The sequence below is a fragment of the Perca flavescens genome, chromosome 9, assembly GCF_004354835.1.
Source record: "Perca flavescens isolate YP-PL-M2 chromosome 9, PFLA_1.0, whole genome shotgun sequence".
NCBI classification, from domain to species: Eukaryota; Metazoa; Chordata; class Actinopteri; order Perciformes; family Percidae; genus Perca; species Perca flavescens.
The window spans coordinates 32,474,413-32,491,498 of NC_041339.1; the positions used below are offsets into that span (position 1 = coordinate 32,474,413).

Here is a 17,086-nt window from a genome sequence, read left to right on the forward strand (position 1 = left end):
ATAGTTAAGGTCTTTATGCAACTAAACCTACTTGGTTAAGATTAGAGAATGACTGCATGGGTAAAAGTAACTTGGTCTCGCATTGCCAGCCCTTCTTCCATGGTACTCCACTGCGGAGGAGGGTCTGGTTAGTCCACACAGCATTTCGGGATGGGTGAAAAACGTGCTCAGGTTTATTGGCATTTCTTTAAACCAATCACAGTTGTCATGGGCAGCGCTCGGAGCAACGGCGCTTCTGCAAAATAGACTTAACACTGACTGCTGATAGGAAAGGGAGACAGGAGGTTAATGGCTGTCTCTGGTTTCTTTCTTCATCGCCATGGCTGCTGACCATGAGAGCGTTCGTCAGAAAAATGCAAACATTGGTTGTTTTTTTATTTATTTAAAAGTTTTTTGCAACCAATAGGAACAGATTCAAATACATTCATAGCTATGGAAGATCTGATATACCTGGACCTATACAGGTACTGTACAGGTAAATCACTGAGCCTTGCACGCCTCCATCCAAGCACAAACTAAAGGGGATGTAACAGTTGAGAGCTTATAGCGTTGAAGAACTCCAACTTTCATGGGTGTTGTGTCTGTTGTAAAATGTAGTTCAAATAAAAAAATTGGACAAAGTTCAGTAAAGGATGTACTTCAATAGTAAAGTTTTAGCTTTACAAGAAGACCGGTGAAATGAAGCCCTCAGTAACAATGTAAGCCATATGAGATATGCCATAAGTAAGTAACAGATCATTAGCTCTTTCAGAGATCCTCTTACTGATCTGATGTTGTAAAATGACTATCAGGAGTCCAGCAACCTTAAAATGAATATTCCACTGGCTGGACGATTGATGATGCATGCAGTTTGAATTGTAGAGAGAAGAGGGAGAAAAAAAATACGATGAAAATAGTCCTAAGTATGAGCAGTAACTTCAGGTGCTCTATGAAGGTTAAAACCACATGCATTTCAGTTCATCAAGCACTTAATGACAACATGACAGTTTGCACATTTAAGAGAGCTTGACTTTCAGTTTGTGTAATTATGAGCTTAATGAGCTGAGCTGTTAATTAAACTTCATATTCTCACTACATCATTGCTTCTCCCTCCCCCATCTCTCCTCCTTGCTCTTTGTGTCTCTTTCCTCTGTCTTTAACACTTCACAGCCCTCCTTCCTTATTCCTTTTCCTCTCTCTGGAGTAGACACGTCATTGATCTCAAGGATCTGTGCTCCTGATTGGCCAGGGCCAGCCACTAGTTTTGAACAAATTGGAATGTGGCAAAGCAAACCGTTTTAAAGGTCCCATGGCATAAAAATGTCACTTTATGAGGTTTTTTAACATTAATATGCATTCCCCCAGCCTGCCTATGGTCCCCCAGTGGCTAGAAATGGTGATAGGTGTAAACCGAGCCCTGGGTATCCTGCTCTGCATTTGAGAAAATGAAAGCTCAGACGGGCCGATCTGGAATCTCCTCCTTATGAGGTCATAAGGAGCAAGGTTACCTCCCCTTTTTCTGCTTTGCCCGCCCAGAGAATTTGGCCCACCCATGAGAGAGTGGCAGTTGGTCAAGTCCACACTCCCACCTCCACCTTGCCGCCGCCATGGCAAATACTAAAGAAAGCTCATTGTGGGACTGACTCTAGTGGCTGTAATTCTGCACCAAGGATGAATTTCGGGAAAGAGACTTCCGATACAGTATTAGGGGACCACTAAGGTCTATATAAAAGCATCCTGGGACCTTTAATTCCCAACTTGACCAAGCGTTGGGCTTGGTCAGTGGCTCTCAACGTCAGATACCGACGCAAAAATCGCCCTTTAACGTCTGTATGGAAAGCACCGGGCGTAGCAGTAGCTCGACCGTGGCGCTGTAAGATAAAGAAGTAATAAGAGCGACAACGGAAGCGAGTAGTATTACAAACTGAAAATCTATGTAAGGAGGTTGGTTGGGTTGGTGGACAGGTCGACCAACACAGGACTATCACCCAGGGGACCAGGGTTCATGTCCCATTCTTGTCCCTGTGTCACTGAAACGTACATTTTGTAACCCCATCCTTTCCCGTCCTTGTTCCCCATGTCAGTAAAACGTACGTCCCGACCCAGAGCGTCAAAAAGTGACCCCAAGGGTAGGGCTGGGTACCGAACGTTGATACTTTTATGGCACCGAAAAAAATTCTCCGATCCTATGAGTATAGAAAAATTATAAATTTTTAGGGGGGCCAAATTTCGGTTCCTAAAGCATCTGAAAGCTTAAGCGCAAGCTTATCTGTCCTCTCTGCATACTGACAGAGAGCAGAGCTCCGACGACACACACACACACACACACACACACACACACACACACACACACACACACACACTCGGAGAGGTGCGGACCAAGTAAACTACGTCGTCGGCTCTGTAGATTTGTTGAAGTCACAGTGAGTCACAGCAATGCCGATAAAGTGGTTTCAAGTGTAGTTACAGTTTTTCAAAACTTTACGCAGACAGCGTTTGCTGCGATATGATATTAATGGCGAGCTGAAAGCGGTCGCGGTGCTATTGACGTTACACTTCCTTACAAGCAGCCACAACGGTGGTTTCTCTGCCCTGATGGCTGACTGACAGGCTGAGCTTGTAAGGCACTCTGAGTGAGCAGTTTTACCAGAATTTTTACATTTTGATAACTGTTGTGATTCACATTTAAGTTGGAAAATAAAAGCTTGTATATTGTTTAATGTATATTTGTTGATGTTGAAATGGATTTTAAAACATATGGTATCGAAAAAAGTATCCTTAGGAACCGGCTATCGAAATTGGCACCGGATCGAAAGATTCTGAACGATACCCAGCCCTACCCAAGGGTCCCAACCAAGCACGTCTAAATATTACCAAAGGGCTAGACGCTAAAGGAGACTTTTTGCGTCAATAACCAACGCCAAAGGCACCCGTCGCTTTTTGACGCACTGGGAGTGAGAACGTGTTGGGCAAAGTGAAGCTGCTTAGCCGAGTGTGTCTTTCTTTGCACGCGCAGACAGCACGCCAGCGGCTCTGTGTTGGACAGCAACAACGCCATAATCCTCTCAGAAAGGCATTTGTCGATGAGCTAAATAAATATCTTGTTTAACAGCAGCCCAGGTGCCCTTTACCTCAGCAAACACTGTCTCTTCTGCCCTGCCGAGATCATTGAAGAGTGTTCATCGACTGCTGTTAGACCTCAGCAGTGTGTGTGTGTGTGTGTGTGTGTGTGTGTGTGTGTGTGTGTGTGTGTGTGTGTGTGTGTGTGTGTTCGCGCGCACGTGCGTGCTTGAATATTACATTTTGCTCCCCTTACATTCCGCCTCCCTCCAATGAACTGCGGTCATCAACAGAAATGCAGACTTTTATGGTGCTCTCCTGGCTGATATTTCTGTGAATGTAAATAGCAGCGCTGGCTGAAGACGCTATTGTGTTGGTGCTTTGACGTCTTTGTTCAAAAGAATGATGGATTATACTGGAAACAGGAGGACAGGACCTTTTAGGAAACAGCGGCCCGTTCATCAGGAAATAGTGGCTGCAGATGTTAGCCTGACTTTTTTTTGCATGATGGATTAGCCTATTCATTTCATTTCATTTCACTTTGTTTACATGTACGCTAATATCCTGTCACTGCTTTTGGTATACTGAAGTGGTCCGTCTCCAAACTGCTGCACGTACGCAAATCCTGTTAACTGTAACCCAGAGAACATAAAAACAACCCTCCTCAGGTAGGTCCGCTAGCTTTTTTTAAAAAAGATTTTGAAAGCCTTCCCTTGGATGGTGTCGGCCAACGCCCAGAATAACCGGTCAAGTTTCCAAATGTGTAAATTGTACAAAATAATGACAAATGAGTCTCGCAATTTAATGCAGCCCAATGGGATGTCTTCGAATCGCTAATATCGCAGTAAAAAAAACAAAAAAACAGAACATAAAAATTGTCCTTTTTAACAGGCAGATGTTTGGTATCTTTATTTGATGAATTACTGAAGTGATTATGAAAATGTATTAGTTTTTGTGGTCGTGCAGCACCACTAATAATTTCAGCTCTACATCACACAGCACATTTGATAGCCTTTAGAAGTTTGCACACCGAGCAGTGGTAATTGCCACTCCTGACGGAAACAAAAGTGTGAAGAGTAGAGTTTCATAATCTGATTTCGGAGCTGCTGATTCACTTACAAGCTTTATTTTTTGATGTTGGGAGCCCAGTGTGATATAAGAAGCAGGAAAACTTCCAATAAAAAAAAAAAAAAAAAAAAAAAAAAAAAATAGAACACATTAAAGAAGTAATACTACTTTATGAGATCTTGAATTAAACCACTAGGCGCTTACATTGCAAAATACGGTCCAGTTGATCCTGAGCAATAGCTGTTAGAATGACTGACACACACACACACACACACACACACACACGCCTTCAGGTTGTATTTATTTTTAATAATATTTTACAATTGTATAGAACAATAAATGACTTGATTGAGGCTGCAGCTGAAATGACAAATGTTTTGACAAACGGACGAATTTAATAGCATTTTAGGTACATATTCAAGAGCCTCATCTAGCAGAGACATTAAGGATTATCCTAAATGACCTAAACTGTGTTGTGAGCTGTTATCTGTGCTAATTTAAAAAAAAAAAAAAAAAAAAAAAAAAAAAATATATATATATATAATAAAACGCATCTGGTGTAGAGGTGCTGCTTTTGGGGGAAAAGTCAGACTGAATATTTGCCAGTTATATAAAATAAATGCCTGTGCGATTCCCTCAAGTGCAGCCATTTACAAGTGTTTTAATGACATGCATTCACATCCTCATATAATACAGACCGATGCAGCCGTGCTATTATAAATCATATCGCTGCTGTGTCTCGGAATGGAAGCTGAAAGCAGTAAGGAGAGCGTGAGCTGTGTGGTTGATGTGGATTCAGTGACTGGGCCATATCAAACAGGAATTGACAGACTTATTAGAGTTAAGTGCTTTCGGTCATATTATGCAGCATACACACAGCCAGCCAAACCCCGCATAAAAATCTGTTCAATTGCAGCTGTTATCATCTCCGTGGAGGTCAATCATGCAATCCATCAGGCACACCACAGTCAACATCACAGCAGATTACAACACAGCCAATAAGCCACTCATAAATCTCAGACACGGAAACATTCATGCACTTTGAGACTTGAGAATATAGTGCTCAAAATGCTTCAACTTTCTCTATATCACCTCGTGAAAATAATATTCTATGAACTGGAGTGTGGGTGTGTGTGCATGTGTGTTTTTAGTAAAGTGGTTGAAATAATATGCTGTCTGCATATTCTTTTTCGTAGTAAGAAAATAGCAACCCTCTCTTCCCTGTAGATAATGGAGGTAAGCGCTGTAAGTAAATCATCATCATTACAGTCCACTAGTCTGAAGAGAACAATAAGTCCTTCTCCTCATCAGTATCGGGGCTTCCGCGGGGTCTTAAAAGGTTTTAACAGGTCTTCATTTTCTTACGTATATAACGCTACCTCTAATACTCATTGAAATTTTTAGGCCTGTGCTCGATTGAAGAAATTCTTAGTCGACTAACACTCATTCAATTGTATCGACTAATCGATTAGTTGATTTAATCGACAGATCTGTAAATCTGAGTTTCTTCCGCAAAGAGTCATGCAAAAGCACCACTTTAATTCTTGTGTTTACCAGAGATGTGCTTTTATTTTACTTGGAAATAAGTCATTCAGCATGAAAAAAGCATAAAACATGACTAATCAACTAAAGAAATCTAAGTTGACTAAGACCAAAACGACCGATTAGTCGACTAATCGACTGAGAGGGAGCAGCCCTAGATATTTTCCCGCAGCGCTTTAGAACGTATTTTATTTATTTTTTTGAACTCTGTGGTGTTGTAGTTCTTTCTGCCGCTAGTCCAAATATAATTTGCTGTATTATGACTACAAATGAGACCAACACGCAACTTATGGTAGGCTGGCCGATAAATTGATGTTATCGATTAACCTCGAGTGTGTAATTTAATGTCGATTTGTTTCAATGAAAATCGGTTTTCTCCTTAACGTCGGCCGACGCTCCCCTCTGGGCTCCCGTAGATCCGAACGGACCCAGCCTAGTTACTACGATGGAGCTTGCTACAGGTGTGCTACATTCATGAGACCATGATGTTATTGTACGTTAGTGACAGGTGAAAATAGGGGCAAGGTTGCGCAACTAAAGCCAAAATGATTTGAATGTCATCCCCCCCAAAACAATCAGAGGGGAAACACCTTTTAAGGCCATATCGCCCAGCCCTATTATGGTATATTGCAGCCAATCAAGACACCAGTCCTAAAATGCCAATGAGGTAAATCGTTTCAGACAATGTTTGCGGACTCTGACATCTTTTTTTTTTTTTTTTTTTTTCCGCCTTTAATTTTTGACAGGACAGCTAGGTGAGAGAGAGAGGAGGGGGGGGATGACATGCAGGAAATAGTCACATGTCGGATTCGAACCCTGGACCTCTGCGTCGAAGCATAAACCTCTCAGTACATGTGTGCCTGCTCTACCACTGATCCAACCTGGCCATATCTGACTTTGTTTTTGATGTGATAATAGGTCTTAAATTTCATTCATAGTGGTGTTAAAAAGGTCTTAAAATGTCTTAACTTTGACTTGGTGAAACCTGTAGGAACCCTGAGTATCCAAACTGTAATGGCATGCAGAAATGAAAATCATTATCATTTCTGCTGTTTTGGCTTTTCTTGTGTTAGCTTGTTTGTGTTGTTGCTGTTTAATATATGCCCTCATTTTTAATGGACATTGTGCACTTTTCTTGTACAACATGCATATTATTATCATTAATCATAATCATATGTGTTGTGGTGTGTGTGTGTGCGCGTAATTGTGAGGTATTGTAAAGTGATCTCAAGTGCTGTGCACTACTCCAAATAAAATTCTAGCAAATGTATAGTATTACCACATAATAGGGTCAGAACTAGCATTGTTTTTCTTTTGCAAAAAGCGATTTGATTTTCTGACAAATTGATAAATTGTTTAGTAATTGTTTAATAGTTTTAGCACAACTGCTCCTAATTTTACAAAGCAGGCCTGGGAGCTGCTGGGACATGGGGAATTATGGATCCCTCATTGAACGCTTGGCAAACCTCACACTTTTTGTCCAAAACACACACGCACACACACACACACACACACACACACACACACACACAGACAGCCAGCCAGGACTGTTGTCCTACAGTCTGCAGAGTTTGTAACCCAGAGTTGAGGAGCTGATTGGGCCCCTGCCCAGCTTTGTTAAAGCGCCTTTACTTGATTTTATTGGAGAGCGATGCCGAGGCCCTGACTTCTGCATTCTGTCATCTTTTATTGTACTGCGACTATTCATGCACAGCCACTTGTCAACAAGCAAGCAGACGACACATTTCAAATGTTCTGCTTTTTTATCTTACTCTGCAGCCTGATAACCAGTCAAGGGCACAACAAACCGTCACCGTTGATGTTGAAAGCTGAAAATCTGAACTGTTGTGACTATAATTTAAATACGTGCTAAAGAATAACTTTTCCTATTTTCATTCAAATGAATTTTAAATGTAAGCACAGATGTCCTTCAGGTACATAAACAATCTTCATACACTATCTAGAGCTAAAATGATTACTTGATTATTATCTTTTTCAAGCAAGAATGCGTAATGTAAGATAAAATATGCCCTCCAGCTATTCAGTTACGATTATTTTGAGTTGGATTTTGCCAGCCTTGGCCATTTGATTACATACATTAGGCTTTTGTAATTTTACCTGAGCTGCACTTCTTTTGCTTGCTGTGAACCGCTGAGTGCCTCTTCTTCTTTTTGACTTTTCATTTAAGATCTCAGCAGTGTTGGTAAAATATTAAAGGTGGACATATTGTAGTTTGCTTAACACAAAAGGATACTTAATTAAGAAACCAGTTTTTTTCCTCTTCATCTTATTGTTAATTGTTCACAGTCTCCACATTTGAAGAACCACACTTGTTGTGAGTCTTGAGTCTTTTTTTGTAACCCTTAGGAGTCTTGTGCTATTTTGGCCGTTTTTTTAGTACTTTTAAAAGTGATTTTGCCTTTATATACGATTTAAAAAAAAAAAAAAAAAATCACAAAAAATTTGTCTCAAAAGCCAGGTTGTCAATCTCATCATCGCCACTTTCTGATTCCGAAGATGACCTGTAAAAGGCGTCCTTGTCGTCCAGTCGAAAGAACAAGTCAAGGGCTTGTTCAACCGAAACCGTTTGCCTCATTTTTCCCCCCACAAAAACTTTAAATCCACTCCTAAACTACTCAAAATCTACTCAAACTCTTCCAAAAACTAGCAATAATATCTCTCTCTCTAATGTCTCTCTTTGTCTACTCTGTCAATCTCCCGCCTTTCACTTTCCCTTCTTTGCTCAGTTAACTCCTCCTCCATCGGTCAGCTAAAAGTTGTTTTTAGTGTTGTTGGAGGATTTGAAGTAAGACAACTTGTCAGCTTGTCTGAACAGAGCACTGTCTTCCTGTCGCTATATTTTCTTGCTGTCTTAAGTCTTGATTTCTCCTCCCTTCCGTGCACCGAGCAGATTTCCCACGAGCATCAATACCTGAGACCAGAATTTCATCTGAACAAACGAGGTCAACCTTGCAGCATCTCAGGGTGGAAGGCTTTATGACTCTGACTCATTCCAGTTGCTTTTCCACCTAAAATTACAGGCTAGTGAAGCATTAATAACCAAATTTCAGAACCATTATTAATGTATCACCCAGCAGGAAACACCAACTAGCGCTGATACACAGAAATAAACATACAGCCGGTACTTGGCTCTTATGTCTCTCCAGGCTACCGTGACAGGTGGCTCTATACAACTCAATTACACCCTACTCATCCAGAATACACGCAGCATGCAGAGGATTGTGAGGGAGGGAAGTTGGGTGTCAACTAGCTGTATGTTTGTTTGCATATATCCTCGCTCTTATATACACAGGAATTCTTACAATGAAATAAAAGCCACTTTTTACACCTGCTATGTATTTGATAGGCGAACACTGTGTTTCCATATTGACTGTGGTGGCCTGCTGCACTGCTGCTGTTGTGACGGTGGAAGCCGCCTCAGTCTGATCTGCCGTGTGTAAATTGACTGTGACCGAGGTCTGCCGACCATGCTATGATCATTCGGCAGGGCCGCTTGTCATTTTCTGTGACAAATCTACTCCCAGTTAATGCAATAAGTTGAATCAGAGTGGATGGGGAATGCCTGCTCTTTTATATTTTTTTTAGGTGGAAACAGTTCAGCTCAATATTTCAGTGTTTAAATGTTTCTTTACCTACAGTAATTCTAATGGTGGACTTTTTCCTCTACTGTTGGAAATATGTTGTCATTCAGTTTTTCCAGCAAACTTATCTTTTCTCCATTCTCCTAGAGCTGATATTAAAATGTTATCATTTTCTAATGCAGGCTAAATTGTGTCAAAGCACTGATTGTCAAAAAATGTCAAGTACAGAAAGCTGGCATATAATGCTCGGCATGTAATAGTCTAAAATGTCTATTTTGACGGTCATAGCGTGAAATGCTATGGGCAGTGTAAATGATTGGTGAAGCCCTGGGTACACATGGGCTGACAAAAAACCCCAAATTGATATCATCCAGATCCAGAAGGCCCCATATACGAACTTATTACGTCTCCAGCAAAACCTATAAATCACCAACAAAACCTGTATTATATATTTAAAATAATGGAGGAATCCAAATAAAAATCCGAATAAATACCATCTTGACTTCTTTTCCTAGCCTTTTCAGACAAAGAATATCAAACATTCTTTTCAATTTTTCATAATCTTATATACCAGAAAATATTATTTGTCAAACCACATCATGGAAAATTGATGCTCCTAAATCTTTAAAGTATGAACATTACAAAATAAAATGCCCAGCCCGCAATATGTTTTATAAAAAATAAATAATTTTGAATCTGCCAGAGGGATTCAAGGCCATTGTTGATACACCCAACATGGCTAATCTTGTTTACTAATTTGTTGTCTGACTTAATCAGAATATTGTTCATTTTAAAGTGGTATTTTATTCAGGAAAAAGTTATCCATTGGCTGTTTGTATTAATATTACATTAAACCCTGATGTAGGGCTGGGCGATAGGGAGAAAATCAGATATCACGATATTCTTGACCAAATACCTCTATCGATATTGCAGCGATATTCTAGGGTTGACAATTAATTGGTGCTTTAACAAAATATCTTCACACTTAGATTTTAGATCATCAGTAATGTGGACATAATGTCTAAGAGGGGAAAAGGCAAATAATAGAACAGAAAAGTACATCACTTTACTGTAATGCAGCCTTTCAAACCAGGAAAAGACAACACTTATGTCATATCACGATATTATGATATCCAAAATCTAAGACGATATCTAGTCTCATATCACGATATGGATATAATATCGATATATTGATATACCCAGCCCTACCCTGGTGCATATAAGACGTTTGTTTAAGTTTTGTCACTGGGAAAAAAAAAATTTTTTGAGAAAAAATACTGGTATCAAAAATATGCTTTTTTGTATTGCTACTGAAATGCTGTGGCAACTAATTTATATCACAGGGATGTACAGATGATACTACTTAACAGTGAAATTAGTGAATATGGACAGGATTTAAAAAATAAATAAATCTGGAAACCATTTTTCTAATTATGTCATTGTATCCATGGGGGATGTTGAAGGTCTTTCGTGTTTACATGGTTTTAATTTTAAGCTACAGAAACTCTATATTTCTGACTCGCTCACTGCTCACTTTCTGAAAGCAAACCTCACATTGTCCCTGGTCATCTGTTGGTGTAACAATCCCCTTTAACACAGAGAATACCATGGCTTTAACCACATGTTAACATGGATGTTGCAAATTCTTTGTTCAACACAAAGAGCTGCGTTTGAAACAGTGAACAAAATATGTAAATGGACATTTCTTTTCGTCATAGTCTGATACTGTCTGTTAGCTATATCGTGTTTCTTTTTTTTCTGCCGCCAGACATGACTCATCAAACAATGACTGACCTGTCTTCAAATATTTGAGAGGCTGTTACAATGTCACACTGTCTATCTTGATCCCTCCAAATATGAATAAGTCTCTGTCTGTCTGTCTTCTCTTTGCAGTATGAGTTCAAGGTGAAAAACATCAAGAAGAAAAAGGTCAATATCGTGGTGTCTGTAGACGGCGTCAAAGTCGCCTTGAGGAAAAAGAAAAAAGTGAGTGACCCTTTTTTTTTTTTTTTTTTTTTTTTCGGTCTATCCTCTCTCGTCTGTTAAAGGTTCTCTTGTGGGCTGCCATAGTCTCCGAGCAGTTGGGTGTTTGGTGCTTGTACTCAAGGGCACATCTCCAATCTACCAGTCCACACTCCATTCCTGTTCCGCCCTGGACTCTAGTCCCTACCAGTGTTTCCCTAGGTTTGTGGAAGACTTAAAGGTGCCCTGCTACACATATTTCATTACTTTGTAACATTTGTAACTTGGTTACCTTGTTTCAAGCCATTCTAGCGTGGTATAGAAAGTCTGCAGGAAGACTCGGCTCGATTTCTGCCAGTTGTCATTATTATTCAACAAGCTAAGCTCTTTGAATCTGATTGGCTAACAGCTGGCCAATGAGAGCCTGGCTATAAGCATCCTTTACCCAGTGCAACTGGGCGAGCTCATGAATAGTAATGAGCTCAGGCAACATAATGTCAGACTGACCAGCTTTTGCAATTGGCCTGATTTCTACTCTTATTTCTTTTTAGTGGCTAGAGCTGACAGAGGAGGTAGCAGTTCATTTTCACATTCACAATATGACACAAACACATATGGACCTGACAGATTTCAAAAAATGCAAGTAAAAACGGTTTTGTGTGGCAGGGCACCTTTTAAGTACAAATATTTGGTGGGGGTTTAGGGGTCTTCCCTTTTAAGAAAATGTTACAGCCTTGCAACTTGTGCAGTTATTTAAACATATTCTGTTTCAATCATGCTGTGGGTTTTTCTTTGTGCTAAAACGGGCACCAGTCCAGATCCATTTCCTGCATCCTGTATGTGGCAGGAGGTGGGGATCGATTCTCGTCTTGATTAGACGGCAGGCAGAGGTGAGAATGGAGACATTTTTGTGAGGGAGGACAAAGGGCCTGAGAGGAATCGAAAGTATGGGGGAAGATGTGGGAGGAAAGAGGCGCCGGTGCCCGAAAGAGTAAAGAGACGGAATGAAAAAGAGCGGAGTGAGTCAAAAGAGCGAAGAGAAGACCTGAAGAAACTGGAGGAAGGGCGCGCAGAGACCAGTGGGTCTGTGTTTCCAGGTGTGCTGACAGCTGTAATCCACAGAGACAGACTTCAGTCGACTTCAGCTGCCGAGAACCACAGGAAGTCTGACGGGTGGATAGAAACAAAGAAAAGAAATCACTTAGTCATGCCGTCAGTTCTCCTCACCACACTTTCATTTTTTAATCTCTATTCATTAATCTGGACTGGAAACCATTCACTGTTTTTCCAGGTTCCAGGCTGCTCTGCTGGACTCTGCTCCTCTAAAGTGTATTTAATATATTTAATAGGGCTGTCAAACGATTAATTTTTTTAATCATGATTAATAGCCAAATTTCTATAGTTAATTGTGATTAATCGCGTGTTTTATCACATTAATAAAATTGTATTATTTTGCATTTCAGAACTGTTTTTAAGTACATATTAACGATGGAAAGCAATTCTTACCAGTGTATCTTGATTGGGAATCAAATGAATGCAAAGAAAGTTACTTCATGAACTTGACTTTAAGATTTGTAATTGTTTATTATTTATTTACTGTAAACAAAAGAAAAATGTGTGAATCTGTCATTATTGCACAATTCCTCCAAGTACCTAACCTAACTGAGATGTAACACTAACACTTTGCTTACAAACAAAATGGTCCAAAACCAGATGACAGCGTTTGCACTCTGCAGCAGTTCCAGTTGGGGTTCTCCGTGGAATACAGGCTGTGTATGCGTGAAACTACCGTCCCCCTCGATAACTTTTTAAAAGTTAACTCCCCTCGATAACTTTTTAAAAGTTAACTTTCCATTCAGAATCTTATTGCCAGCCATTTCGGCGTCTTGCCCTCGCCATCCACTCAAAACGTAACGTTAGCCTACTACTCTTTGGCCGGCTCGCAAGCCCAAACAAGTGTGTGCGGCGTGCCTGTTGTTTTGTTTCCGGTCTAGCTAGATCCGGTGTGGTGTTGTAGTTTTTCTAACGTTACTAGTTGTTGCAACAGCAGGTGAAAAAAACTACAAAGTTTGCTAAGCCAAAAAGAACGTTAATCTCGCGATAAAAAAATTGACGTCGTTAAAATGGGTTTGCGCTAACGCCGTTAATAACGCGTTTTCCTCGATTAATTATTTGGTCTATAAAATGTTAAAAAAGGTAATCGGTGTTTACCAAAGGCCAAGATGACGTCCTAAAATGTCTTGTTTTGTCCACCACTCAAAGGTATTCAGTTTCCTGTCATAGAGGAGTGAATAAACTAAAAAATAGTCACATGTAACAATCTGTAATCAGATAATTTGTACTTTTTTCATTAAAAGACTCAAACCGATTGATCGACTCTCAAAATCGTTGGCAATTAATTTAATAGTTAACAACTACTCGATGAATCTTTGCAGTATGTGCAGGGCCAGAGACTGTTATGGAATTGTTTCACCATCCTGCATGTTGGTAGGAAGAACAAACATGGCATATTTGGATACAAGGGATTTCTCTGACAGCTTAGGCTCATGGGTATTGTAGTTCAGCCATCTGTCATCTAAAGCATAACATTCTCCGCTGAAGATGGTGTTTCCCTCCACTTTGCAACTCTATTATCCTCTTTTCTGTTAAGATCAGATCTGGCTGTTCTTTGGTCCCTTTTTAAAAAAAGAAAAAAAAGATTAATTCATGTCGTCCAGGTAGGCTTTCCACTTATCCATTTTGGATCCGGTCCAAACTTTGGAAGCCATTGAGCCAGCTACTTTTCTTGTCTCAAAACAATCCAAGAGAGAGAGAAGATGTGATGGAAGTGATTTAAAGTGTTCATATTATGCTTTTTGGCGTTTCCCCTTTCCTTTATTGTGTTATATATCTTTTTTTGTGCATGTAATAGGCTTGCAAAGCGAAAAAAGCCCAAAGTCCACCCCAAAGGGAATTACCTCATACTCTGCTTCTGACTGGCTAGTAGTCCTTACCTAGCTAGTGTGCATGTGCGACTCCCAACAAAGATGGGATAGAAGTGAGATGCCTCACTCTGTAGCTAAAACAGAAACCTGAACACACAGGGTGAAAAGAGGAGCTGCAGCAATGTGCAGTACCACAAAAAATATGGTGTTTTTTGAAAATTAAACCATGTTAACCTATTCTGATATAACCTGAATACAATTATGAAGCTGATAATTTGCATAACATGAGCACTTTAAATGACCCTTCTGTGTTGTATTGGCTGATGAGGTAAATATTGAAGCTATCATCGAAGGCTCAATGTCAAATTAACTGGCGGTCTGGAGAGAAAGGCCGGTTGATTAAAGCATGTTTTTTTTTCTCTGCCTCTTTTCTTGTCTCTGGCTCCCTGGCCTGAACGCTGAAATGTCAAGTGTGACGGTCAGTAATCTATTTACAGCTCTGAGCGCACCGGGGCCAACGAAAGACCGGAGATGGTAGTGATTGACTGATTCAGACAACAAAGCTCTGTGGAGATAGAAATCAATAGGAATTATTCCTGTGTGCTCGTGTGTTGACATTTTGATTGTGACATTAAACTGGAAATAGATTTAAACAAATGGACAGACAAAAGTAAAAATGTAAATAAATGCCTCAAAAATGGAGACGTCGTAATAACAATTTCTCCTCCTCCGGTCCTTAGGTTATGCGTTCAATAGTTGAATGTGTGAACTTACACTTTTGTTTTTGTTTCCACAGAAGAAGGAGTGGATGTGGGATGAGAGCAAGATGATGGTGATGCAGGATCCCATTTACAGGTCAGCTGGCCACAACGTTTATTTTGTACATAACATTTTCTTTCTAGGTAGCTCAACTGGAAATGCTCCTTTATTTTGTTTTTAATTCTTATTCTAATGCCTTCAGTCCTTGTGGCTCATTTGGCCTTCTCAAAACTAATTAGAATCTAAACTTGATTAAATGCACTGTGGCTACTGAGGAAATCTTTTGTCTCTTTCACTGCAAGCATTGACATATTGGAGAAAGAAGGATATTATAGCGCGTTGATGATAACTTTTTCTGACTTCAGGACAAAGCAGCACAGAGATTTTAACGAACAATAGATGAGTTATTACGAAATGTTGCTGCATAAACGTGGTATCTGGGAGAGTAGAGGACCATTAATAATACGAAATACAGACAGCAAACTGTGGGGAGTCAGAGAGTTTTTTTTTTTTTTCTTTTTTACTATTCTGAACAATGCAATCATTTCTTTTTAATATTGCATTCTGAGAACAGGCGAGAAGCTGCAATAAAGGCAATTTTGAAAAATGTATTTCAATAATGCATCTACATCTTGGTTAGGTTTGGGTGGGGGATCTCATAGTCTTGCTTTGGGAGACCTTCCTCCATAGCGCTGCGTAGGAGGGTCTGACTAGTCCACACAGCATTCCGGGATGGGAGAAAAACGTGCTCCGGTTTATTGGCATTTCTTTAAACCAATCCCAATCATCTGGATTTACCCTGCAGAGATCTGAGGAGCAGTTAACCATAGTCCTCATAAATCCACCGGAGGTTAGAATTACAACACTAAGAAAGCAGAAGGTGACAGACATCGGTGAAAATACATTGACCTACATTGAATTTCCTGCGGCACCTGAGCAATCCCGGAAGTGGAACATTGAGGATATTGACTAGGGCTCTCATGATGTGCTTGTGTCATATGGCATCTTGTGTGTTATCACTTACCTAAATTAAAAAAAAAATAAAAAAATAATAACATTAACATATATTCATAAAATGGCTAACAAGAAAGTAATGTAAGACTAAAAAGTGAATCCTACAGTGTGAGTATCTTCAAAAGGCTTCAAAAAGTTAACAAACCCTGGTTCAGCTCCAAGATCAGAATTAGGGCTGAATGTAATCAATGGAGAGACATCATGGGGACAGTGTGTGTGTGTGTGTGTGTGTGTGTGTGTGTGTGTGTGTGTGTGTGTGTGTGTGTGTGTGTGTGTGTGTGTGTGTGTGTGTGTGTGTGTGTGTGTGTGTGTGTGTGTGTGTGTGTGTGTGTGTGTGTGTGTGTGTGTGTGTGTGTGTGTGTGTGTGGTGACATCCATACACTCAGTCACACACACACACACACACACACACACACACACACACACACACGCACACGCACGCACACTCACACTCCCCAGGCGGGCAGAGCTCTGCGTCCAGGAGCCCAGTTGGAGCTTCAGTTTTTGGAAGTGATTCTGTCAGAAAGATGGATTTTGCCTGGCTGTCTGCGTAAGCATCCCTGAGCTTAGAAATTCTGAAAGATTTTGTTTTTGGTTGGAGATGCCTTAGCTTGTCCTGCTCATCTGAGCCTTGTGCACAGTTTTCAATATTACACTCACAATGTTACCCCGCAGGAGGAGGCTGGGGGGGGGGGGGCGTCAAGCAGACTACGATGGGTAAGCCCCAACGATCAGTCACTGTCTTCTGCTGAGCCGAGATCTGCTGACAGATCCTGATGACATCTCATCTTTTCTGTTCAACTTAATTACAAAAAGACCGTCCAAAGAGTAGTCTCACTCGTTTCATCTTTGGCCTCTGCTGTGTGAAATGGCACCTCTCTACCAGTTTTACCTGAAGGGCAAAACCTTTCAAATAAGTGTCTTTTGATTGGTTATTGTTTAGATTTTTATTGATTCTTATTGTGCTTAAATCGCCTCCTATATTTTTTGGTTGGAGCAAGAAACTGAATGTGTAGATAACAAAAACAACCTTTTGTTCTACATCCAGGCTGCTAAACAGTCCTAGAGCACAAGTTCATATTTTTTCAGGTGCCTTTGGCGTTTGTTACCGATGCAAAAAGTCTTCTTTAGCGTTGCGCCTTTTGGCGTAACCTTTTGATGCGCTCGGTCCGGACT

The 17,086-nt window shown here is 40.3% G+C and overlaps 1 protein-coding gene across 4 annotated transcripts in view; it reads left to right on the forward strand.

Annotated features, from left to right (window-relative positions):
• Nucleotides 1-17,086, forward strand: part of nos1apa (nitric oxide synthase 1 (neuronal) adaptor protein a) — a 207,120-nt gene that overhangs the window by 69,817 nt on the left and 120,217 nt on the right. For all 4 annotated transcript variants that reach the window (XM_028588159.1, XM_028588160.1, XM_028588163.1 and 1 more), the window contains exons 3-4: nucleotides 11,145-11,237; nucleotides 14,934-14,992. In XM_028588159.1, the coding sequence (XP_028443960.1) occupies nucleotides 11,145-11,237; nucleotides 14,934-14,992 (152 nt within the window). The remainder of the gene's footprint in view (nucleotides 1-11,144; nucleotides 11,238-14,933; nucleotides 14,993-17,086) is intronic.